The sequence below is a fragment of the Artibeus jamaicensis genome, unplaced genomic scaffold (assembly GCF_021234435.1).
Source record: "Artibeus jamaicensis isolate MK-2021 breed Jamaican fruit bat unplaced genomic scaffold, CSHL_Jam_final contig_519, whole genome shotgun sequence".
NCBI classification, from domain to species: Eukaryota; Metazoa; Chordata; class Mammalia; order Chiroptera; family Phyllostomidae; genus Artibeus; species Artibeus jamaicensis.
In genome coordinates this window covers 53,861,794-53,888,330 of record NW_026521871.1, presented here as the reverse complement: position 1 = coordinate 53,888,330, position 26,537 = coordinate 53,861,794, and the positions used below count along the sequence as shown (strand labels likewise).

Sequence of the window (26,537 nt, the reverse complement as noted above, 5' to 3'; positions counted from 1 at the left end):
TGCACAGGGCTGAGCAGGGGAGGAGAGGCCTGTCCTGACAGGGATGTGCGGTGCTGGCTGCGGCCTTGGCTCCTGAGTTCAGCTCTTCCGACTGCCCTGCCCCCTGCTTTTCACATTTTTAAAGTCTATTTTTCTTCAATATAATAATTTTGATATATAACATTGTATAAATTTAAGGTATAGAATGTGTTACTTTGATACATTTATATATTGTAATATGATTACTGATGTAATCATATTTTTTGTTTTTTATTTATTGATTTTTAGAGAGAGAAAGGAAGGGAGGGGAGAGAGAAAAAGAGAGAAAGACAATGATTTTGTTGTTCCACTTATTTATGCATTCATTGTTGCTTCTTGTATGTACCCTGACCAGGAATCGAACCAGCAACGTTGGTGTATCAGGATGATGCTCCAACCAACTGAGCTACCAGCCAGGGCTAGAATCGCTTATTTTATATTTATGAACTCTTTTGCATCTAGCTTCTTTCTTTCAGCACAATATTTTTGAGATTTATCTATGTTGTTGCATGTACCAATAGAATGGTCTTTTTTTTTTTATTACTGTATGGTATTCACTTATGACTATACCATTGCTTGTTTATCTATTCCTTTGTAGATTTTTAGGTTAGTTCTAGTTTTTGACCTTAAGAATGAAGGTCGTCTGAACATTTTGGCACAAACCTTTGTTTGGACACCTGCATCTATTTCCCTTAAGTGCATGATTAGGATAAGAGTTGCTGGATCATAGAGGTATTATATGATCGATATTATTAGAAACTAATAGGATTTAGTGCATATATTTTCCTGCTCTTTCTCCAGTGGTATCCCCTCTCCTTCCTCCCTCTGGCCTCTGTAGCATTGCATTTGTTGTTTTTTCTGTTGGCATTTAGCATCTTGGTTATTTTAGGGTCAAGTCATTCACCTGTTCATTTGCATAATGTACATTTCTTTTTTTAATTTAACTTCTTTTTTTTTAAAGATTTATTTACTTATTTATCTTTAGAGAGGAAGGGAAGGAGAGAAAGAAATATCAGTATATGGTTGCTCCTCGTGAGTCCCCTGCTGGGAACTGGCCTGCAACCCAGGCATATGCCCTGACTGGGAATCAAACCGCGTTTGTACGGTCTGCAGGCCTGCGCTCAATCCACTGAGCTGCACCAGCCAGGGCCATAATGTACATTTCTTGAATGCTAACTATGCACATGGCGCTAGTGTATGAATAAGACATCTATCCCAAGGAGCCTACAGCACCTAGTAGGGAGGTTATAAACATAAATAATCAAATATGACAAGGAAGAAGATGCTGAGTGGCCAAACTAAGTCAAAATAAAGCATGGTAGGGGTTCAGAGATGAGAAGGATCATTTCCAATGGGGAAATCAGAAAGGCTTCATGGAGGAGACAACATTTGGGTTCAGCGCTGAAGAAGAAAGGCCAATTAAAAAATGTTTAGAACGTAGTTATAAGGGGTGGGTAGGGCGAGGTTTCTGGATGGAGGGCGCAGTGTGGGCCAGAGTGGGATCTGTAAACCTTTGGAGCGAGTGACCCTTAAGCCCATGAAGACAGAGGCCACACTGGCCCAGCTGGCTCACTGCCACATTGCCAGGGTCTGGCCTGGGTTGGCCCTCAGAAGATACTCAGGAAAAATGTGTAGCTTTGAACAGCGAGCGCTTCAGTTTGGCCGGAGCACAGGGGGCCCGGAGAGAGGCAGTAGGAGAAGGATAATGCTTCATTTATGCACTGCTGTGCGACAAATTGCCTCAGAGCTTAGTGGCTTAATTCAACAAGAAACTTTTATTATCTCTCACAGTTTCTGCAGATCAGGAATTTGAGAAGGGCTGGCCAGCCGGTTCTGGCCTGGAGTTTCAGGCACTGGAGTCACATGTTGGCTGGGGTGCAGTTTTCTGCGGCTTGACTATGGCTGGGGTACCCCCTTCCCCGATGCTCACACACAGGCCTGGCAAGCCGGCCTGGCTTTGGTGGGATTCCTGACTCCCCTCCCCCAGGGGCTCTGCCAGCCAGCGAGCGGGGTGGCTGCCTTCCCCACACTGAGTGAGCCCTTGGAGAGAAAGGAGTAAGGAGGAAACTTGAACCTTTTTATGGCCTGGCCTCTGCCCCACGGTATGTATTAGGAGCAAGCCACTGAGTCTGGCCCCCGCCCAAGGGGAGGGGAATTCGACGGTATCTTTGAAAGATAAAAGTGTCCGAGAATGTTCTGACATATTTTGAAGATTTTATTTACTTTTAGAGAGTGGAGAAGGGAGGGAGAGCGAGAGGGGGAGCAACACCAGTGCGTGAGAGAAACATCATTTGGTTGCCTCCTGCGCGTGCCCATCGGGGGGCCTGGCCCAAAACGCAGGCATGTGCCCCAAGTGGGAATCAAACTGTTGACTGTTCCCATCGTAGCCCAATGCCCAGCCAATTAAGCCATGCTGGTCAGGGCTTCAGACACATTTTTAAATCACCACAAATACTGAGAGTGGGAGGGTTTGTCTTTTCTGAGCTCACGGCTCTTGGGGCTGAGTGGGACTCCAGGGGTCTCAGCAGTCCTGCCCCGATGTTATTTATCCAGGGGACTGTGAGCCACCATGGGTCCTGGCAGGAGGGCAGGAGACGAGACAGAGAAAGGAGAAACCAGGGAGAGATAGTGCCACACGCTACAGAGGGTTCAGCAGCGGCTCACACCAGGCAGCAGGCTCTCCCCAGCTGGCGAGCATGCAACTTGAGGATATGACCCTTTGCCCCGGGAGTCAGGGAAGGCCTAGGGGTCAGGGTCGCATCTGGTCTGCATTCTTCCGAAGCCCACATTGCGCCCCCAAGCTTGGGGCTGAGTATATCCCGAGAGCTAAATGTGCATGGGCTGCCTGTCCAGAGAGTGTCGGAAGCCACGCCTGGGAGCCCAGGCCTGGAGAGACTGCCACCCACCACGGCAGCAGACATTGTCTCCACGCTATACCTGGTGAGACATTCGGATGCCACTCACTGGTGGCACGAGGTTTTTCAGACGGCTCCGGCTTTCCCACGGGAAAACCACGATCTCCGGGGGTGGTTTAAGTGCCCCGGAGATTGTGTGTTCGAACTCTGGCCCATTTCCCCCCATCGAGGGTCCTTCACCATTGACAGTCTTCTCTGCTCCAGCTTCCAGAGAGCCTGGAGGGCCACCCCTCACCTGTCTCCCCGCCCTCCGCACCCCCAGCTCACCCTCAGGAGAAGTTTTAGGATTTGCTCAGTGAATGGTTGGGTCTGGGGAACTCCTGCTGCCTCCCAGGAAGCGGCAAATGCCACTCCTGGGCCTTTCCTGTTTGCTGTCACAGACGGACGAGCAATGCCACCGCTTGCCCCCACCTCCCCACGTGGGCGCCGGGACCCCCGGGCAGGCTCCTCCGGGCCTGTGTGGAGTCCGGCGGTGGGGATCATTATAGGTGCGTATTTAGCAGTCAGTGCTGGGCGTATAGAACACAGCATAGCTGCTCCTTTTGATGTGCTGTTTATGGATTTCTTGGGTCTGGCTGTGTGACCTTGGCACCTTGTACAGCCTCTCTGAGCCTTCTCTGTTGAAAAGGGCACAGATACCAACCTCAGTGTGAGAATTAGAGGAGGCGATGTGCGTAAAACTGTGAGCTCTTCTTGAAACTCGGTAAGGGTTGGGCAGACGGGACATTTCTGTCCTGCCCTCCTTGCGGGGCTGCTGTGAGGGCTGGCAATGTGTTGTGGGTGCCGCACAGAGGAGGGCTGTGCCTATTCTGGTATCGTTTGCAGAAAGTCCCTCCCTGTCATCTGTGAACCTTGGGAAATGGAGGGAAGCCTCGGAGGAGAGAGACTGAATGCCTGGGCTGTGGAGGGCCCCAGCCTGTGCTCTCATACACTTTCTGGTTCTTCACGAAACCCAGGGAGGTGTGAATCGTTCCCCCATCACACCTTCAGCCCCTGAGGCTCAGAGACTTATGGGTTGCCAGCAGATCAGCCAGGAGCTGGAGCCCCTTCATGGGGAGGAGAGGGGCTGTGATCAGAAAGACATGGGCAAGCCCAGGAGGAAACGGACATTTGAGGGAGAGCCTGGGAGGCTGCTTGTAAGAAGACCAAGTGGGGCATTCTTGAAGCTTGGAGGAGAGGCAGGCCAGCCCAGCGGATTTCAGGGGAGGAGACTTTGTTCAGAGAGGGAAGGTGGCAAAAACAGGACGCAAGCCAGCTCTCGGGAGTCCTGGTGTGCTCTTTGGGGAGAGCTCCAAGGGTGAACTGCTTCTTCTGCTCGGTGGCTGAGGGCCAGAGCGGGGGGGATCAGTAGACACCCTAGAACTTCAAAGTTCCCTTTGAATCTTTCCCAGGAAATCTTTCGGGAGATCAAAGTTCCCAGAGAGCTGGGAGTTAGGACAAACTGAACTATCTTACTGACTCATTTAGACCTCTCTCGCCCTGGCTGGTGTGACTCAGTGGACTGAGCACCGGCCTGTGAACCAGAGGGTTCCCATTTGATTCCCAGTTGGGGCACATGCCTGGGTTGTGGGCTGGTTCCCCAGTTGAGGGTGTGTGAGAAGCAACCACACATTGATTGATGTTTCTCTCCCTCTCTAGGAAAGAAAAAAATAGAGACTTCTCTCCTTCAGGAAGGTCATGTCTCGGCCATTTTCTGTCACAAAAATTGCTCTCATTTTCACGTTGCTAAAAGCAACCCAAAACTTTTTACTACAAGCTTTACTGTTCTCCCCACTGGGGGTCCCCACCCCACTCCACCTTCCTCTACCCTGGCTGTCAGATGACAAAGTCTTACACACACACACGCACACACGCACACAGGCACACAGGCGTGCACACACGCTCTGCACATGTGTCCTGCTCAGTGGCTTCCCGTTGTTGACTGAGTCCACACCAGATGCCTTTGTCTGTCTGTCAAGGCCATCCCATCCCAGGCCCACTTTGGCTCATTGGCCACCTCTCCTGCCATTCCATGCTCACTTGCAGCTTCCCAAAAGGGCCTTGAATTTCAAGCTGCCCTGTTTTTCCTACTGGGATGCCCTTCCCCCCTCTCCCTCCTCTGCCTTTAAAATCTTATCTTTCAGTCCCATTTCCTAGAACTCCTCCTCTCTGAGACTCTCCTTGACCCCGGCCTCCATCCCTCCCTGGTGGGAACAATCACTCTCTCTTCCCTGGGCCTCTACCACACCACCCACGGAAGGCCCGCCTAGACTACAAGGCATGGTCCTTCCCCCCAAAGTTCTATTATGAAACGATTCAAATGTACAGCAGAACCGAAAGCATTTTACAGTTAATACCTACTTCTCTAGCGTCTTGTTTCTACCATTAACACTTTGTTATTTTTGAAAGACTTTATTTATTTATTCTTAGAGAGGGGCGAGGGAGAGAGGGAGAGAAACATTAATGTGAGAGAGAAACCAATCGATTGGTTGCCTCTTGTACATACCCTGACTGGGGACCAAACCAGCAACCCAGGCATGTTCCCTGACCAGGAATTGAACTGGTGGCCTTTCACTTTGCAGGATGACACCCAACCAACTGAGCCACACCGGTCAGGGCCATTAACACTTTATGATGCTTGTTTTGTCAAATATCTACCCATCTTCCCATGCTACTATTCATCTATTAATTCATATCATTTCTACTATATTTCAAAGTTAACTCTGGACATCAGTACGTCTCTCTAAATACTTCAAGTTGTGTACCATCCATTGGAGTTTGATCTTTTTTCTTTTCTTTTTTCTGTTTTGAATTGCAATTTATTTACAATGACATACACAAATCCAAAGTGTACTTTGCTGAATTTGGTCAAACGCATAAACCGGTGCTAGCTGATCCCTAGCAACATACAGAACATCATCTCAGCCCTCAGAACGCTCCTTCCAGCAATGCTACCCCTGCCTCCACCCCAAGCAGCTACTCTGCTCATGGTTTTCCCAGTTTTGTCCAGTTTTGAACCTCATATAAAAGAAATATGGTGTGTACTCTTGTACAGGACTTCTTCCATTCAGCATGTGTTTGAGGTTCAGATATGTTACATAAAATCAATAGACGTTCCTCTTTGTTGTTGAGTAGTAGTCTACTGTATGGGTGTACCACAGTTTTTTCACCCATTCACCTGTTGATGGATGCCTGGGATATTTCCGGTTTGGGGCTATTAAGAATAAATTTATTGGCTCTGGCTGGGTAGCACAGCTTGTTAGAGCATCATCCCAATATGCCAAGGTTGTGGGTTCGATCCCCAGCCAGGGCACATACAAGAATCACCCAGTGAATGCATTGATAAGTAGAACCACAGATCAATGTTTTCCTCAAATCAATTTAAAAAAAGAATAAAGTTGTCATGAACATTCTTGAACAAATTTTCCTGTGAATATATACTTTACTTTCCTTGGATAAATACTTAGAAGTGGAATTAACAGTATTGTTCTTCCTCTGGATTGTGAGCCTTGTGGGGGCTAATTTGCTTTGTCTCTAGCCCCCAGCACAGCTCTTGGTACCTGGTAGGTGCTGCTACCTGGTAGCAGACACGTGTTCAAATGAACCAGTTCAAACACAATGGAATTCCCGTATGTTCCCAGCACATAATGGGCCCAGCAAGATAAGAGCATTATTTCATTTAATCTTCCCAACAAGACCTTAAGGTAGGAATTATCCCACATTACAAGTCAGGAAACAGAGGCCAGTGAGAAACTACGGTAGGTGAGTTGCTGGAGATCATTGAGCAGGTGAGGGGAAGACTGGGCGTTGAAACTGACCTCGAGGGGAGCCCGCGCGCGCATTGGTGCAGGCCACTCAGCTTCTTTAAGCTGGACTGTTGGAGGGACGTTGGGGGGACTGTTCCAGTCTCCCCTTTGTCTGTGCTCAGTGACTGGTCAGGTGGGCTGTCTCCTTTCTCTCCACTGGTATTGGACACGAGGGACTGTCTGCCAGTGGATCTCCCTCGCCTTGACAGAAACAGAACTGCTCCCCTCGAGAAGGGAGGGGATATGGTTTACGTCAAATGCTTAGTGTCAACAGGCAGATGTGGAGGGAGGGGGGGAATGGAGAATTGTCACTGTGCCCCATCACAGCAAAGACTGGTTTAGGCCAGAATCAGCAATGGATGCTGTCTTTGGGGAATAATTTGGATGAGGAGTAGGATATACCGTGTTTTGCCGTGTGTAATGCACACCACGTTTTTGGCCCAAACTTTCAGGGAAAAAATCTTTTGTTTTAATTTTTTAATTCAATTTTTTACTTATTTATATTTAGAAACAAAATAGATTATCATATTCCAGGGTATCATTTTGCACACAGATATCATTTTTCCTTTCTAGAGTTACACTTTGAATACGTAAGCATAAATAAAATAATTTAAAACATTTGTATAGATAGGGAATTAGTGCTACCCATGTATAAAGTGCATGGGTAGTACTTATTTTTCCCTCAAAAATTTGGGCAAAAAAGTGTGCATTACACATGGAAAAATACGGTAAGCATGTCTAAAGTTTCTTTCCACAGATTGCTTATTAGTTGCAAGGGCAAAAATAGTAACAATACCCGAGAGAAATAAAAAATCAGATGTTAATGAAAATTAACATCACGAGTGAGGGCCAGCTGGATACCACATGCCTGCTGATATGAGGTACGAGGACACGTCACCGCTTGTGCAGTATTGCAGGCTGCGATGCGTGACCCGAGTCCAGCCGTGAGAAAACACCAGACCCCAAAATGGGACACATTGTAGTAAAAGAAGGGGAGTCTTATTCTTCAGAAATGTTGATGTCACAAAGACACATACACGTGCACAAAAAAAAGCTGTGAATGTTCCTCACCCACAGAAATGAAAGAGACATGACAACTGAAAGTGACCTTTGATCCTGGCCTGGATCCCATTCTGAAGGAGAAAAAACATGTGTTAAGGGACATTATTGGGTCAATTGACAAAACCGAGTTATGAATGGTAGATTAAAAAGAGCTTCTGAGTCCGTGGTAAATTTCCTGAGGTTGATATTTGTATTGGTTATAAGAAATATCATGCCCTGGCTGGTGTAGCTCTGTGGATTGAGCTCTGGGCTGGAAACCAAAGGGTTACCAATTCAATTCCTAGTCAGGGTACATGCCTGGGTTGCAGGCCAGGTCCCCAGTAAGGGGGTGCGCAAGAGGCAACCACACACTGATGCTTCTCTCCCTGTCTTTCTCCCTCCCCTCTTTAAACACAAATGAATAAAATGTTTTTTAAAAAGAAATATCCTTATTATTGGGAATACACACTGAAATGTTTAGGGGTAAAAAGCCATGATGTATGGATGGGACCTATATTCAAATGGCTCCAAAAATAGTTGTGTGGTGTATATGTGTGTAGCAAGCACATAGTCAAGCAATGGGAAAATGTTTAAGAGAGGTCAATCTTGGCCCCGGCTGGTGTGGCTCAGTGGATTGAGTGCCAGTCTGTGACCCGAAAGGTTGCCAGTTCTATTCCCAGTCAGGGCACATGCCTGGATTGTGATCCAGGTCCCCACTTGGGGGCGTGTGAGAGGCAACCCATCCATGTTTCTTTCCTTCTCTTTCTCCCTCCCTTTCCCTCCCTCTAAAGATTAAAAAAAAAAAAAAAAAAAAAAAGAGGTAAATCTTGGTAAAGAATGTCTCTCCCAGAGCAGGCTCTCACTAGAGGCTTGTTGAATAGGCCAAAGTTCCAGTTTCTTTGTGACCCAAAGGGAACTCTGAGTGGAAGATCTGAGGTTTGGGTCTTGCCTCCCTTTCTTTTGCTAATCTACAGGATGATGGTCTCCTTCCTCATCTGTGGGAAGAAGGGTTGGACCAAAGCATCCCAAGAACCACCAGTCCACAGATGTATGTGTTCAGCCTACATGGTATTTTAAAATAATGTTTAATTAGTTGCTGGCACACAACCACCAGGTTGCTACACGTAAAAATGTGGCTCCATGTTCTCTGACCTCCCTGGGCCTACATTTCCAGCAATTAGCTGGAGCTGAGGCCTATGCCCTCCTGCTCCTCACAGTCCCACCTCATCCTTTTATATTACGACTAATCGACTTCCGCACTGACAGTTCCTGCTTGGCCTTTGGACGGGAAGAGCTCAAAAAGGCCCTCCAGTTTACATCTTCTCTAACCACAGCCAAGCACTGCTCTTCAGCACCTGAAGTCTCATTTCTTTAGGGACTTCAGGTGCTGAATAACAGGTTGGATGGAGTGAAGGAGCAATAACAGAACCAAGATGGGAGTTGCCTCAAGTATGCTGGTTTTCAAAGGCCCAGAGTCCAGCTCATGGCATTGATATAGCCAGTGGAGCTCTAGATGGGACTGATGATTGGAGTCAGAGCTGGAAAGAAACTAGGGGTTATACTGGGACTGAGGGTTCAGAACAGAGGATGGAAGAAGAACTGGGGAAAAGCCAGGTGTCTGCTGAGTCTGCCAAGTGCCTGGAATTGAGGGCATTACTATAAGCAGTGTTTTTCCCCCCAAAAGTATTTATTACACAGCCAGGGTCCAGCTCTGGAGAAGATGCCTCAGAACCTGACTCTGCCCTCACCCCAGCAAGTAGCCAGGGGAGGAGGGACATGGTGGGTTCAGGGTTTGGAGCCATCAAAGTCACATGGGCCACGGAAGGGGGGCCTGGCCTGCCTGGGCAGGTGGGAGGGACCACCGTGGGGTGCATACTGCTCTGTGGGACCACCGTGGGGTGATAACCAAGGGCCATGTGTGCGCAAAGGGAGGTCTTGAGACGAGAGGGGCCGAGGATGGCCCCATCCTCCTGCAGGCACAGGAGAAAGGGAATTGTTCTATTTTTGTCAGCATCACCATTGAGGCTCATGTGGGAAGTGCTGTCCTCTCATGCTGCGTTCATTTCCCTTTGACTTTGGGATGCAGTTTCTCTGCTCTTGCCCCTGATAAAAACTTGACCCCAACCCCACCAAAGATATGAGCCCTGAGACCTGGCCATCACTCCTCTCTGCGAAGCCCTGTGAAGCTATGAGCAGTCTTGAGATCACAGTTGAGAGCAGTTGTGACTTGTAGCCAGGAAGTGGATCCTGAAGAGAAAAGAGAAACAGGAAAAAAATACAAGGTGTTGTGAAAAGAGCACTGGACAAGGACCAAAGGAAGTTGTTTCTAGTTCCAGATCTTCCACTTACTGTGTGATCTTGGGCACATCACTCCACGTTCCCAAATCTGTTTCATTCTTGTCAAGACAGGGATGATAACACTAGCTCTGCCTGTCTCGGAGACACAGAAAGCCTAACCTGCAATACAGAGAGCAACTGGGAAGCTCTATCCCAATGTGAGATGAAATTCGGAAGGCGAAATTGTCTTGGAATGCCTGGGAGTGACGGCCCTTAGAGGGTCTGCAACCTTCTCATTTCACAGCGATGGATGTGAGGCGCCAAGAGGAGAAACCACACAGCGGGTTGAGGGCACAGGTGGGCACAGTGCTCCGTTAGTTTTAGAGTAGAACCCACTTTGGGGTCCCCCTAGGGTGTGCAAATAAAACTAACCAAAGGAAGAGCATAAGGACCGAGCTGGACTGCCCAGGGAAAGCTGCAAAGGTGTGTGTTTCATCACATTCACTCAAAAGGGACAGGCCCCAGTGATTAGTCCTGAGGTCTCAGGAACAAGGAAACACTTAGCGGACTTTGAAAGCAGTAGTCGTATTTCGAGAGAAAGGAAGCCCCACTCTGCACAATACACAGCATGCCCAGGGAAGCACAGAAAACCAGAGGTGAAGGGGACATCTTGCTCTATTTCCCCTGACAGAGGGGAGGAACCTGAGTCCCAGAGAAGGGAAACGGCTTGCCTGAGGCCACGCAGTCTGCTCCTGGCAGAGCTGGGACTGTAATGGGGTTTCTCAACTTCTAGTCCACGGCGTGTACTCCACGTACCAGGTGGGACTGCATGTGGCTGCAAATAACGAAGAATAACACTGGCTTACACCGATGGAGATGTGCTGCTCAATGATGGCTTTAGGAGATAGGGGTTACTTTTCTCACTTTACAGGGGGTCCAGAGGTGAGCAGTGAAAGATTAGTGTAGCTGCTGAAGGATGTTAAGGACCTAGTCTCCCCATCGGCTCACTGCTTTTGTCTTAGGACGGTTGCTTCATGCACCTGTCAGCCTTGTGTCCATATTCCGGGCGGGGGAAAAAGTACAACTGAGTTTGTCTTTTTATAAAGCCTTACCTGAAAGGCCCAACCAGTGAGGCACATAGCCATCCCAACTGCAAAACAGTCTGGGTAGGTGGGTGGTTTAAGTGTCCAGTCATTAAAGTAGGAGGTAGCAGGGGGCTTAAAAAAAAAAGATTTTATCATTTATTTTTAGAAAGAGGGGAAAGGAAAGAGAAAGAGAGGGAGAGCAACAGCAATCAGTTGCCTCTCTCATGCCCCCAACTGGGGACTTGGCCCACAACCCACACATGTGCCCTGATTGGGAATTGAACCAGCAATCTTTCGCTCCACAGGGTGGCACTCAATCCACTGAGCCACACCAGCCAGGGCAGCAGGGGGCTTTTGAGCTCTTAGTCTGTGTTTGCCACACTGCTATGCTTCACCATTTTAAAGATGAAAGAAGGGCCCTGGCTGGTGTAGCTCAGTGGATTGAGTGCGGGAGTGCGGGACTGCCAACCAAAGCATTGCCGGTTCGATTCCCAGTCAGGGCACATGCCTGGGTTGCAGGCCAGGTCCCCAGAATGGAGTGCAACCACACATTGATGTTTCTCTCCCTCTCTTTCTCCTTCCTTTATCCTCTATAAATAAATAAATAAATAAGCTATTAAAAAAATAAAGATGAAAGAAGGGGTGGGTTTGGCAGGCAGCCACTTCAGAGTCAGAAATTGGGTTCAAGTCTGGTTTCTGCCACTTTTTTATGGCTCCTTGACATGTCTCAATGACCTCACCTGAGAAAGGTTTGGGCCAAATGACCCCAAAAGGGGTCGTGACCCTATCCTATTCAAATTCTAATCGATGTAATTACATTTCTTGCTCCCCATGGAATTCGCACATAAACATCATAAATTATGATAACAAGTAGTATGTAAAAATGTGTATTTTCATCCAGGGATTTCTATCTTGAAAGCATCAGGACAATCCCTCTATTTTCTTCTAAAAGTTGTAGTTTTATGTTTTTCTATGGGAATCTTATATGCTACTTATTCCTTAAGTACCATATGGATTTTACTGCTTCACTGCAGTGAATGGGATCTTTTTTGTATCACATTTTGTAATTGACTATTGGTGTATAGGAATGCTATTCCTTTTTGCATGCTAACTTTGTATCTAGTAATCTTGCTGAGCTTTTATTAATTCTAGTAGTGTGGAGACCTTCCCAAGTTTTTTTATGCAGAAAATCCTATTACCTACCTATTCAGGTAGGCAGAGGAAACAGCATGAGGAAGGACCCGAGAGGGAAAAGTTCTGGAAACAGAGACGCAGATGGTGCTGGGCATAGGGAGGAATAAGGAAGATGATGAGGTGAGAGAGGGAGACAGCATTAGCAGACAGGGTCTTAAAAGCCATTTCCAGGATTTTAATTCAATGGAAAAACTATGGAAGAGATTTACATTAAAACAGGAGGAAAGTCTCTTACGGTGAGCCATTAGGCTTTGCTCACGTCTGGGTCTTGTCTAACATTTCGGTCAAAATTTGGATGAATAAATATAAGTCATGCTTTTCAAGCAGAAAAATATATTGGATAACTCTAAAATGTTGTTTTGTGAACTTGTAGAGCTGCAAGAACATATGCTTAAACATGGGACTAGGTGTTTGTTAAGATCCTTTCCAACTTTGAGATGCTGGGGATCTATGCGGTTCATCCTGGGTACCACCCTGGAGCTGCAGGGAAGGTTCTTTCCCACTTGAGGTGGAAAAACAATGAACCTGTATATCAAGAAATCATCTATAAGGGCAGATCCACATTTACACAAATAATTAGCACGTGTGTGGTAGGTGCTGTCATAGAGGCATGTAAGAGGTGCAGGGGGATGTGATGGATTGAAGGGTGGCACAGAAGTTGTGAAACTGGGACCGAAGCAGGGTGGAGAGAGGCTGGGAGGCAGCTGTGACAGTATAAGGAAAAAGGGACCAAACTGGAGCAGCACCAGGGGTGATGGAGACACCTCTGAGGCAGCAGCAGCATCTGGTAGGCCTGAGTGGGGAGAAGGAAGGAGAAAATTGAGATTGACTCCTGGGTGTCTAGTTTGGGATACATGTAACATGGTGATTCTATTACCTTAAAGAAGGAACGCTGGATTCCAATACTTTTGGTTTTTCCTAGCCATCTGACTTGTAAGGAGCTCAAAGCCAGTGAACTCCATTCATGAAGCCAGGGACAGGCCTTGGGGCTGGCTACTTCAAACAGCCGAAAGGGTTACTATAGTCCTGGTCACTCAGTGGATTGACTGTCAGTCCAAGAATCCAAAGGTCACTGGTTCAATTCCCAGTCAGAACACCTGCCTGGGTTGCGGGCCAGGTCCCCAGTTGGGGGCATGTCAGAGGCAACCATGCATTGCTATTTCTCTCCCTCCCATCTAAAAATAAATAAATAAAATCTTTAAAAATAAAAAGATCAATGTAACTTTTTAGGTTCCACCTGTGTGTTCTCCTAAAACTTAAGTTCATGCGTAGACAAAACCTGTGGATTTTGGTGTGAAGTAATGCTGATTTCACCAGGACAGTAAACCTTTTATTCATCTTTGTATAGTGTCCCTGAATGGCCCTTCTTGATGTGCAGATACTCAATCAGCATCTGTTGGATGAATGAATTCAGGCTTGCAATGGGACTCCCCTACTATGGAGCCTGGGTAAGTGTGAGTTTGGGCCTAAGGCACTTGGCTTCTTAATGTCAGGTCTCTGTGATTGGCCCAAAGTCCTTTTCAGGACTCCAAGTTCATAGTTCCATACCTTTTCCCCTTACGCTTTTGCTCTTCATCCCCTCATATTTGTATATGCTGTCAATACTTCTTTATAATATTAATAGTACTGTATAAGTGCTTGCTAAGTGATAGGCACCAGTCTAAGTACCTCACATACATTAACACACTTGATCCACATAAAAACTGTCACGAGGTAGGTACCAACCATTATTACTCATTTAGTTGCAGAATAGGTACAGAGAGATTAAGTATCTTCTGCAAGTTCATATAACTTCTAAGTATTAGCATGCAGATTTGCACACAGGGAGTATGGGTCTGAAGTCCAGGTTTGTCAACCTTGGTGTACTACCTCTAGGTCACCCTAACAGTGACTGTGACAGGGGCTGGTGACTGAAGTAGCTCATTTTTACAAATAAGGCAGTTGAAGCTTAACTTCCCCAAGCTTACACAACTGAAATAGAAAGTAGCAGAGCCAGACCTCCAACCAGGGCTTTCAACCAAGGCCAGTGTTAACCAGCCTTCTCCAGTAGTAGAGTGTGTGGCCCTGGTACCTGGCTGCGAGTTAAAAGCCTCACTGTGTCGATTACTGGCTTGCTGACATTAGGTAGGTTACCAAACTTGTATGTTTGTTTCCCCACCTGTAAAATGAAAAGAGAACATTAATACCAACCATACAGGATTGTTGTGACGAGTAAATGAATTACTGTCACATACGAAAGGGCCTGGAACATCGTAAGCACTCAATAGCCGTAAGCTCGCACTTTCCATTCTGGACCAGCGCTATCCAGCAGAAATATAATGTAAACCAGATAGTAACTTTAAGTTTTTTAGTGACCATATTTAAAAAAACAAACACTTACATTATTTTATATATGCTTTATTTAGCCAACTATATCCAACACTATGATCAGTTATCTGATTTATAATCAATATACAAATTGTGAATGGGGTAATTTATATATTTTTGGTATTAAGCCTCGCAGACATGGTATTTATTCTACAGCGACGGCACGTATCACCTCGGGCCAGCCTCGTCACTTGTGGCGTGGGGCAGGGCTGCTCCGGAAAGGCCCCCAGCTGGCCCGCGGCGTAGACCCCACCCCGCGCCCCGCCCAGGTTACATCACAGAGCCCTTAGGCCCTGCCGGAGCCGGTACCCGGCCCGGCCCCGGCCGCGTGCGCCCGGCCGCCCGCCTCCTCTCCGCTCCAAGCACCTAAGTTCTTAGAGGGGCCGACGGTGTCACACTACAGCTGGGCGGCGGACCAGCCCGCCAACCTCAGCATTAACCCGTGGGGAAAAGAAGCCTGAGTCCGACGGGCGTACATCACCAACAACGGCCCTCGGCTCGCGCCGCTTACTTCGGCAAGGTCGGGGCGGCGGGGCCGGCGCCTATTGGTCCCCCGCAGCTTTCCGCCCGCCCCCTCGACGCTCTTATTGGCCGGAGCCGCGGCGCCAGCAGGATAGGCGGTGGCGGCGGCGGCGCTCCTCCTACGCACCGGCCCTCCTGAGGGCAACGAGGAAGCGGCCGCCTCCCTGTGCCCCGCCCCTCGGGTTCACTCTCTGGCTCCTTGGTCTTCCCGGCTCCTCCCGGCCCTCTCCAGGTTTCCTCCAGCTCCGGCTCCTGCGCTGTGGCGGCGGGTAGGTGCAGTGGCAGGCGGAGCCCGATTGGAGGGGCGGCCTCTCCACTGCCCCGAGGGCTGCTCGAGCCTGGCCTGGCAGTGGTCCGGGACTCCGCAGGGCCCGCTTGAAGCGGGGAAGGGCGGTGGCCGCCGGCCTGCTGGACGCGGGTATGGCCCGGCGAAGGGCCTGCGGGCGTGATCTTCCGAGCTTTCTAGGCGCGATGTGGGGGCCCGTGGGGCGGGGCAGGCTGAGAGGTCCGTTTTCGGGGGTCTAGAGCGGTGGGGCCAATGGCACGTCTCACACTCGGGATGGAGCTGAGCCCGGGGAGCGAGGGTCGGCTGCCATTCGGGGCCCTGGGTGGGGCTCGGGGACATCGAGGAACGCAAAGGTCGTTCTGTGAGGATTTTGGGGGTCAGCTGAGGCGAGCCTTGGAAAGGGTGAATAGTCAGGTTTTATGGGAGGTTTGGAGGGGTGGTCTGGAGAACTGGGCCCCGGCCGGAGCTGTCTCTCCTGGCGTGTGTCGGGCCCTGGCACTGATTGGGGGACTAAGCAAGTGTCTGGCCGAGCGAGTACGAAGAGGACGGAGAAAGGTTGGGATGGGACGTTGGAGACAGGGACGGGGAGGGCAGTTGGAAACGTTACCCTGAACCGAGACTGCAATGTAGCGGCACATGGACTAGCTTCTCCGCGGGTGTGTTGCCCGAGTACTTTATTGAAATTACCCCGTGCGAGAATGTTGGGGTTTTGCTTGCATCCAGGAACGTGCAAATTAAGTGCATTTGGGAGGAGGCAGTGAGTGATTACGCTAAGATTTGTGTTTTAGGAGCCAGACCCAGGGTGAAACGTGCTTCTCGGGAAGACTAGTGTTACCCAGCTTTCTCCTGGAAACCCCCTTTTCTCCTTTCCCTCTCTGGTTCAGTTACAGCCTTGCTCCCCAGGGCCTCTCGATTCCCTCTCCCTGGCTGCATAGCATTGCAGTCTTTCTTGGTGTGTGTGTGTGTGTGTGTGTGTGTGTGTCTCCCGCCCATTTCCCTGCTGCTGTGCTTTTGGCAACTGCCTCTGCTCTTTCCCAGGGATGGTTGTGGCATTGCATCAGGGGATATTTGTGCTTGTAATTTGCTCACTCAGCCCAGGAAGAGGGAGAATAGCATGCTGCCGAGATGGGAGGGGGGTGCCGTCTGCTGGGCTGGGGCGGCAGAGAAAAGGGTGTGGTGAGGGAATACAGCTGCTCTAGGCCTATAGGGTAACACTGCCCAGTCATCAGCTGAAAGAGATTGAAAGAGCAGCCGCGGCAGCAGCTATTTTTATAAATGAGCCCTGAATCCAAGCTGAGAGCACATGGATTTAGGGTGAACAGTTGTCATGCTCTCACTGTTACAGGCAGGGTGTTTGGTAGACAACATTAAGAGTTGCTAAGCAGGAGACTCCATTTGTACTGTACAGCAGGTACTTGCAACTTTTTAACTTTGCTCTTTTCAGCTTTGTAGGGTGTCTTTTACGCTGACATTCTTGGATAGTCCATACTCCTTTTCAGTTGAAATGTTATGCTCTTCAAGTTAGCTTAAAAATGATAAAGCTGACTCTTTTGAGCATTTACCATCATCCAGGCACCAGTTATCTGTCTTTACTTACAGATGAGGAAATTGAGACTGGCAGGAATAAGAGGTCACATATATTTAAATGGCAGAAGTGGCAGCCACACCAAGGTCTCTCTTACTCCCTACACAGTAGTTTAGAAACGTGAAATTTTTGGTTTACACAGGAGTGATTCAAGCGCTTGAGGATTTATTCATGCAAAGTAATCGCTGGAGACTGATAAACCAGATACCAATTTTATTTATGATGAAAGTATTAAGTGCCATGTATGCAACTGGAGTTAATTATCTACTGGCCAGGACACCTCCTTTGTTTTGGGGTAGCCTAATCAGTAATGAGAAGGCAGTTGATTATAGAATTGGAATGAAAGGCACTGGATGTTCTTAGGGGCTATTTTAATCAAGTTACAAAAGCCTGGTGGGTCTCCTTTCATTGTATGAACCTATAACAGTGTTTCATAGCTGGTGAGCTTTTCACACACTCCCTTTTCTGTCTCTGTTGTGTTTTTTAAGTCATCACTTCATATGTTTGTCGGCCAGCAGGTACTTACCTGTGTTAAAATTTCCAAACTTGTAAGTAAGTTTATATTACAATATTAAAAAGTCACTTTCCATTGTTTGTTGACATTGAAGGAAGCACCTGGAGTTTCTTGTTTAGGTGGCTCATCTTCTTATTTATTTCTTTTTTGAGGGTACAGACACTTTTATTAATTGCATAATAAGGCTTTCAGGGGACAGTAGGACAGGTTTCTCAAGCTTGTCCGAAGTGGCTTGAGAGCAGGGGAGGATACTGGTTTGCAGGTTTTTATTTTGGTTATGGCAGGGGTGTCAAACTCATTTTCGTTGGGGGCCACATCAGCCTTGAAGTTGCCTTCGAAGGGCCGAAATAATTTTAGGACCGTATACATGTAACTATTCCTTAACTGTTAAGGAGTTGAAATTTCATTCAGCCCTTGGAAGGCAACAGTGAGGTTGGTGTGGCGCCTGGTGAAAATGACTTTGACGGCCTTGAGTCATGGGGTGAGGTGTGGGGGAGCGAGTATTCCCATGTACTTGAGTATGTGAAGAGGCTTGTGTGGTTCTACCCTCCCACCAATATCAAGATAAGTGGCTTAGCAGTTTTTTTTTTTTAAACAGACATTTTATTTATTATTTCGGAGAGAGGGAAGGGAGGGAGAAAGAGAGGGAGAGAAACATCCATGTGTAGTTGCCTCTTGTGTGGCGCCCAACTCAGGACCTGGCCTGCAACCCAGGCATGTGCCCTGACTGGGACTTGAACTGGCAACCCTTTGGTTCGTAGGCTCAATCCACTGAATCACTCCAGCCAGGCTGGCATTTTTAATTGCTATTTTTCAGCCCAACTGGAGAAGTGAAGTCATTTGCTCTTGGCTAAACAGGAAGTGACTGTAACTGGAATGGACCTATTCTCATGTGTGCTTGATCCCAGACAAAACAGTCTCTTCATATCAAGTAGCTTGACCAACAAATCAATCTTTGTCCCTTCTTGGTGGGATTGCTCTTTTTAATAAAGAAGCTGCTGGCTTTAGGTTTTGTTTTTGTTTTTGTTTTTTTGACTTTGGCAGTGTTACGAACAAGAAGAATTCCTTTTCTGGACTTCTTCTTCCTTGTAGAATCATAGAATCTCAAGAGATTGGAAAGATAATGCAGTGCAGCTTTCCGCAAAGTGTGAGCGATTTCTCCAGCCCTCTGTGCAAGTCTCCCCCAGAGACGGACTCCGCAGCTGTGGCTAACAATTCCAGGTTTGCAAATTTGTCATTTTAGAAAGAATTCCCTGAGAATGACCTCAAACCTGCCTCCTTGTAGTTTTTATTCACTGGTTCTAATTTTGCTGTCTACAGTATTTTCCTATAGTTCCAGTCTCCACTTGATACCTACTCAGTCACAGTTATTCTGTACCACTGAAGATTTTTCTTTTTCAGACTAAATAGTTCTTTTCTTGCAGCCACCTCTTATGAAATGTCCTCTCTAGCCCTGGCCAACGTGGCACAGTTGGCTGGAGCATCATCCGGTACCAAAAGGTTGCGCATTCATTTCCCCACCAGGACACGTACCTAGGTTGTGGGTTTGGTCCCAGTCCTCCTGTGTACAGGAGGCAGCCAGATTGGTGCTTCTCTTTAGCATCAGTGTTTTTCTCTCTCCTGAAAGCTCTCTCTAAAAGCAGTGAACAAATGTCCTCTGGCGAGGATTAAAAAAAGAATAGAAGAAATGTTCTCTCTAAATCTTTACTGTGTTGGGCATCGTATGTAGACATGCTCCAGATTGTCAGATATGGTCTGATTCAGATACTGTATGAGGTCTTGGGAGTGGAGTGATTGAGGAATTCAGAAAGCTCTCTGCCCTTGGGGAGCCTAGCACTTGGTTTCTGTCAGTGCTGCTTTAGAATAAAATAAAATAGGTTCTTTTTTTCCCCCCCGATATCCAGTTTTCCGTGTTAGTTTATACTTGTCCTATACTAAGCTCTTTTTTTCTAGAACTGATATTAACCCAAGTTTTTGTCCGATTGTTTGGCTTTGTTTTTTTATTTCCATTTTTTGGTTGGCTTTCTCAAGCTGTGTGGTTGATTCTTTTACACTCCTGTTTTGTTGCTGTCCATTGTTCCCAAGGGGACTTTTGGAATTCTGATTCTCTTACCATATGCCTTTGTTAGCCTTCCTATGTCTATAATTCTTTCTATATTTTTACTTGATTGAGCCTATAAAATACTCTTCCTAGAGAGTGCCAAAGTCAGATCTTGGTAGTAAGCTATGAGAGACAAAACTTCAATGCTTTATTTTCTCCTTACTTCCGACTTGTATTAGATTTTGGTTTTGATTTGCTGCTATAGTTTGTGTGGGAAAATGATAATTAAAGTATTTTACATCTTACAACTCTGAAGGCACAGCTGACTCTTTCTAATGGTAGTTATTGATTATTGATTGAAGTTACATTATAGGATTCTTTATTGTGACCGAGTATAGGTTCTGACTTACAAATGATTCACATGTAAAATAGTTACAGGGAGACTGGGGGTAGGTAGATGGTGAGTGGGCGTGGAGAATGGAGACTTGGGGCTGGGGGGGGGAAGGTTGCTTTAAAAACAGGTGGCGTAGAGAATTCAAAGTTCCCTTTTAATTAGATAATATGGTTTCCTCAAAGAATGGATTCTCAATGTAATAGATTGCCCATTTCGTATAGTGGTGAATAATATGTGTAGGTTCTGGGGTCTCTGAAAATTTCTATAGTTGTTGTGAAAAATTCAGTGCCATGAGCAACCAAGGTAGCTGTGGTGGCAGGCTGCATGGTTCCTGCATTTTGCTGTGCATAATGTACACCTTTTTGAGGGAAAATTAAGGATGTGCATTAAACATGGCAAAATGCGGCATGTGGTTGAGGAAATCGTGAGTAATTACACCTCTTCTGATCCATTTCAGCACTAGTAGAGAAGTGCAGGGGTGTGCGATGTACCTGTGGCAGTCAGTTTGTCCTGTTTGGCTCTAAGATGTGGTCTGGTAGTGTCCGTGCATAACTTCGCCTGCTCGTAGGGCGACATTGTAGCATCACTTGAAATTCATTTTCCCAAACTGCCCACAGTTGCATTGCCCTAGTGAATTTGATTTCCTAATAGTCATTCGTGTGTCCCTCGTTCTTTTTGTTTTTTAAAGTCCTCACCTGAGGATATGTTTATTGAATTTTGTTTTAGAGAGAGAAGGAGGTGGCGGGGGCCAGAGAGAGAGAGGTCTATCATATGCGCCCCAACTGGGGGTGGAACCCGCAACCTTTTGGGGTGTGGATGACGTTCCAACCAACTGAGCCGTCCAGCCAGGGCCCTCGTTCTTTTTTAAAAAAGACTTTTTCAAAAAATTTCAGACGCATCCCAGAAGGTGAGATTAGTATATGAAATTGAACCCCTAAGTAACCCACCCATGACCAGTTTTGATTCCTCCATATTCCCACCTGCTCCCCTACCATTCTTTTATGGATTATTTTTTTTTAGCAAATCCTAGATATGAGCTCATCTGTAAATATTTTAGGATGTATCTTAAAAGATACTACTTATCTTTTAAAATATAAATCACAATTTCTACAGAGAACCTCAAAATTTGACAAAAATACTGAATTAATATTTAGGTTTTCCTTACTGCCATAATTTATTTTTGCAACTGGTCAGTTTGAACAGAATTCAAACAAAGTATTTATTTGGTATTATTCTCTTAAATCCCCTCTAACAGAATTTCCCTTCCCCCGCCTTATAATTTGTATATTGAAAAAACTGGGTCCTTTATCCTCTAGAAGTTTCCATGTGATGGATTTTGCTGTTTGCATCTTGATGATGGTATTTAACATGTTTCTCGATCCTCCATATATTTCTTGTAAACTTTTAGTTATAGCTAGACATTTGACTGTTGTTTTTTTTTGGGGGGGGGAGGCAGGATGCCTACTTCATTCTTAATTTCCATTCTAACAAAATCATTAAATGTTCTGGAGTTCCCGGGGGAACATTTATGTAAACTTACGAGTGATGATAGGTAAAACTGTTTCGTGGTGTTGCTGTCAAGCTATTACAGCCTTTTGGGCCTGGAGGAGACTGCACTCTCCTTCTGACTTGTGTTAGATCATGGTTGTGATAGACCTGTGTCAGACTTTCGTTGGCAAGGTATGTGTGGAGAAAATGCCCCACCTCTTGCTGGCAGTCTGTGGTAGGTAGGTTGGGGGAATAGGGAGGCAGATGAGCCAGTCCAGCTCCTCCGAGAGTGCTGATCTGTATGGGGGCCATCTCCGGATGAGTAAACGTGGGGCTAGATGTCCTTCCTGCGGGCACTGTCCCTCTTGGGGGCATGCCCAGGCCTTTCTTTTCTCTCAGGCGGTCATCTGCAGAACTCTTAAGTGTCCTCATGAGACTTGCAATCAGGGAAGCAGTGGGCAGCCACATCTTGTCCCAGGCTAACCTCCTGAACCTGTCCCCAAGGCCCCCCTTTCTCTGACTCCCCCGTCTAGGTTTGCTCTCGCCTGTTGCTGCTGTCCTGAGCCCTTCCTTGTTTCACTGTTAAAGCTTTAGTAAACATACTCTCAAAAGGGTAAAAGTAACAAAAAAAGAAATCCTTCATGTGTTTTCCTTTAAGACCACACATCTTTTTTCTAAATAATCTTTTATTATAAAAAAGTACTTGTTCATTGAGGGAAATGGGAAATTTGGAAAATACAGAAAAAGTATCAAGGCAGGAGTAATCATTTGAAAACTATATCTCTCAGAGATAACCATTTTAGCAATTGGGCATATTCCTTTACAGCCTTTTTCTTCCATGAGTATACATTTTTTCTGAGATGTTCTCGTAATTTTCTCTATTGCTTTTTTAAAAAAATTTAAGTATTTAAAAACTTTAAAAAAATTTATATTTAGAGAGAAGGAAAGGCCAGGGAGAAAGGGAGGGAGAGAAACGTTGATATGTGAGATATTTGATAGGTTACCTCTTGCATGCCCTCAACCGAGGACCTGGCCTGCAACCCAGGCATGAGCCCTGACTGGGAATCGAACCGACCACCTTTTCGTTCACAGGCTGGCACTCAATCCAGAGACACACCAGCCAGGGCCTGCTTTTTAAAACTTAAGGTAGCATATAGTATGATTTCTTGCTATTGAAATCTATTTGTAAGGATAATCTTTAATGGCTGTGTGACTTCACAGCATGCAGGTAGTGATTTAGGGTTTCCTTATTACTGCATATAGACATTTAAAAAATTTGTTATTTTTATTCATAAGGCTCTGCTTATATTTTAGATTTTTATTAATGTTCTCTTTTTTAAATGACAAGTTTATCGAGATATAATTCATATCCTGTAAAATTCACCCTTCATCAGTGGTTTTTGGTATACTTAAAAAGTTGTTCATCATCGCTGCTATTTGATTTTTGGATATTTCATCACTCCAAAGGAAACTTCATACCCATTGGCAGTCATTTCCTGCCTGCTTTCCTCCAGCCCCTTGGCAACCACTAAACTACTTCCTGTCTCAGTGGACTTGCCTATTCTGGACGTGTAATATAAATGCCGCTGTACAATAGGTGGCCCTTTGTGTCTCATGTCTTCACTTAGCCTGGCAATTTCAAGGTTCACATCGCAGCACATGTCAATGCATCTTCATTCCTTTTCATTGGCAACTAATATTCCTTTGTGCAGATATGCTGCAGTCCAGTTCATTCATACTTTGGTGGGCATTTGAGTTGTGTCTGTTTCTTAGCTATTATGTATAACAATTCTGTGAGTATTTGTGTACAAGTTTTTGTGTGGGTGTGTGTTTTCGTATCTCTTGGTTATATACTTAGGAGTAGAATTATTGGGTCATATGGTAATTCTGTGTTTGATTCTTGAGTAACTGCCAGACCAAAACTGTTTCCCAAAATGACTGCATCCTTCGACTTTTTACCAATAATATATGATAGATTCTTTTTTTAAATCCTCACTTAAGGATAATGTTTATTGATTTTTAGAGAGAGAGGAAGGGGTGGTAATGAGAGAGAGAAAGAGAGAAAGAGAAACATGGATGTGAGAGAGAAACATTGTTTGGTTTCCTCCTGTACATGCCCCGACTGGGATTTGAACCTACAGCCTAGGTATGTGCCCTGACCGTTAATCAAACCTGCAGCCTTTTGCTGTAAGTGATGATGCTGTAACCAACTGAGCTGAGCTATCCAGCCAGGGCTTATGATAGATTCTTAAATGTATATTTTATTACTGAGTCAGAAGATGGTAAATTTAAGGCTTTTGATACCTTTTGTGAAATTGTTTTCTGGAAGATTGTACATTCTTACCAAACTCCATCTCATCATACCCTTTTTCAGTGGGAATTATCATTTTAAATTTATTTAAGAATTGCTAATTTAATAGGCTAAAAATGGAAAAATCTCAGTTTTAGTCACATCCGATTTTCTTGAATAGTGGCATCAGTATTGCACAGTCACATACCCAATAATCAAAGGTGAGATTGGACCACTCAGTGAGCTTCTCTGGTGCAGCCAGGGGCCTGGTGCTCTGGATCACTGTCTATTTTAGCATAGTTCTCTCGGGTGGGGTATAACGGAAGAGTGAGTGTCAGCAGGCTACGCAGGAAGCTCTTTTTCAGCAAGCCAGAATGGGGGTAACATTAATCCTAGGGACAGAAGAAATGTTTGGAGGATATTTTGAGCAAATGTTTGGAGCAATACAATTTTGAGCAATTTTATGTGTTTAGTGTAGCTGAGATGCCTCAGGGACAAACTGGCCGGCTTTGTTCATCAAGTCAGGGACAGGAGCGCCTTCCAGCCGTGAGCCGATCTGAGTTCAGCTTGCCAAAATGAACTGCAGTCACCAGTGGCAGAAAACTGTAGTATGGCAGCAGCACCAGCCCAGTTATCAAAAGACCGGGGTTCAGGTTCCGACTCAACCACACAATAGCTGTGAGATCTGGGGCAAGTCAGCCAGTCTGCTTGTTTATAACACCAGAGTACAGATAATAGCTCACAGACTTGTGTGACCACAATGAAGACGTATGTGACCAGGATGGGTACCCTTTAAAATGCTAATAAGATATTGCCTGGTCCAAATCAAAGAATAATTGTGGTGTGTATGGGATTGGTGTTTTTGATGGAAACTGTCCTGCCTGAGTTTCAGAGGACGTATGTGGTAACTTGGCTATGAAACATGGAGTTCTTGGATTCAGGGAGCCATTTGTGGCCCAGAATAATTGTCTTCTTTGAGGTCACCTACCAAATTTGTAGCTGAGTCAGGACTTGAACTTTAATCTCTAGCATTCTTTTCACTGTGTTGAATTCAGTGCCACAGATATTTATACATTTTTTAGGTACATAGGATTGTGGTAAATGCTGCAGGAAAAAGTAAGCTGTAAAATCTGCAGAAATGACACTATTTTAATCATAATGTCATGATACAGAACATAAATGCTATGCAAATTGCAGTTATAGCATCCTGATACAGACAAAGTGCTTTACAGATTGTGCAGAGATCTGAACGACTGATTGGATTAAAAATGAATGCTTTATGTAGTTTAAGGGTGCTTTGTTGAATTGACTCATAACCAAGAATTCAGGTTCTTTAATTAATTTTTAATTAGTAGAGCTGGATCGTTATCATTTAAACATGCTTTAGAACAGTTTTTTGAATGCTTCTTTGTTGACTTTGATACTGTCAGAAGCATAAAGATTATAGGTTCTTAGGACTAAAAATCTAAGGATCATTATAGGGGAATGTAATACTTTATGCCTTAAGTATTGCGTTCAGTTTTAAGAGCCACATTTTCAGAGACATGGATAATCTAGAGCCTGTCAAAAGAAAACCATCTGCTTTGTGATGAAAGTAGAAATGCTGATTGTATTACTCAGTCTATTTCCAATGGTATGTATTGACCATCTAACACAGTTTAGGTTCTAGTTAGGTGCTAAAAGGGTATGTAACTTGTAGTCCTGCCTTAAATCCCAATATTTAATATATGTGCATTTGTTACATAATTTTTGCACTCTTTTTTTAAGGTAAAATTAAATTATCTGAGATAATTAGATTCACGTGCAGTTATACAGAGATACTCAGTGCCCTTTACCCAGTTTCCCCTTGTAGTAATGTTTTGCAAAATGATCGTACAACTAGGGTATTGATACGAAACATTGAACGGTAGATGGTGCAGCCACTCTGGAGAACAGTTTAGCAGCTACCTCAGAGTGCAGTTGTTTGGTCATCTGGTAGCTGCATGCTTTTAAAGAAATGCTGTTTACATCGATGCAATGAGGTGGAGGTATATTTTCCGCAGTGGTCTTCAGGGACATCGTGGTCGCCTTGTTTTATCAGGCTGCTGGAGTGGAAGCCTTGGCTCCTTTCCTTCGCCTTCCCTGCCTGCACCCTGGAGGGGTGTTGGTGCCCCTCCAGAGTGAGGAGACTTCAGTCCCCGCCTTGACCTTTGCTGGGTTGGAGGTGCTGGGCTGCAGTGTTTTCTGTGGCGTTCAGCTGGAGTAGAGTGATTATTGTCTAGAAGGTTTCTTTTTTGCTAGGTGCCCTCTTTCCTGGTCCTTCAGCTAAATAAAGAGAACAGATTTAGTTGGGGTTTTCTTGTCTGCACTCTTAGGCGTTACTGGGTTGCCAGCCTTGCCACTTCCAGTTTTTAGATACACAAGGCAAAAGGGAGCCTCAGGGAACTCATCACTGCATTTTTCCTCAGTTCCCAAAGTCCCCAGGGTTTCTACCTGCGTCTCCCACCTTTCAGAATCTTAGGTTTGTTTTATATAGGTAATGTCCAGGGTTTTATTTGTACTTAGTGTGAAGAATAGGGACAAGTGGGTCTTCTCCATCTTCCCAGAAGCAGAAGAGTTTTTATATGGTTGTTTTTAAAATGACATTTATTTTTCTGGCCCTGGCTGGAGTGGCTCAGTGGACCGAGTGCCACCAGCCTGCGAACCAAAGGGTCGCCGGTTCGATTCCCAGTCAGGGCACATGCCTGAGTTGCCTG

At 45.8% G+C, this 26,537-nt stretch overlaps 1 protein-coding gene across 15 annotated transcripts in view; it reads left to right on the top strand.

Moving 5' to 3' along the window:
* Positions 1-15,001: 15,001 nt before the first annotated feature.
* The window catches only part of MAP4 (microtubule associated protein 4), a 142,966-nt gene continuing 131,430 nt past the window's right edge, over positions 15,002-26,537 (top strand). For 3 of the 15 annotated variants that reach the window (XM_053669153.1, XM_053669147.1, XM_053669145.1), the window contains exons 1-2: positions 15,002-15,473; positions 18,682-18,810. In XM_053669153.1, the coding sequence (XP_053525128.1) occupies positions 18,713-18,810 (98 nt within the window). In that variant the 5' untranslated portion in view covers positions 15,002-15,473; positions 18,682-18,712. Of the gene's footprint in view, positions 15,474-15,527; positions 15,623-18,681; positions 18,811-26,537 lie in introns of those variants that run through there. The other 12 variants (XM_053669152.1, XM_053669143.1, XM_053669142.1 and 9 more) reach the window with 8 other exon arrangements.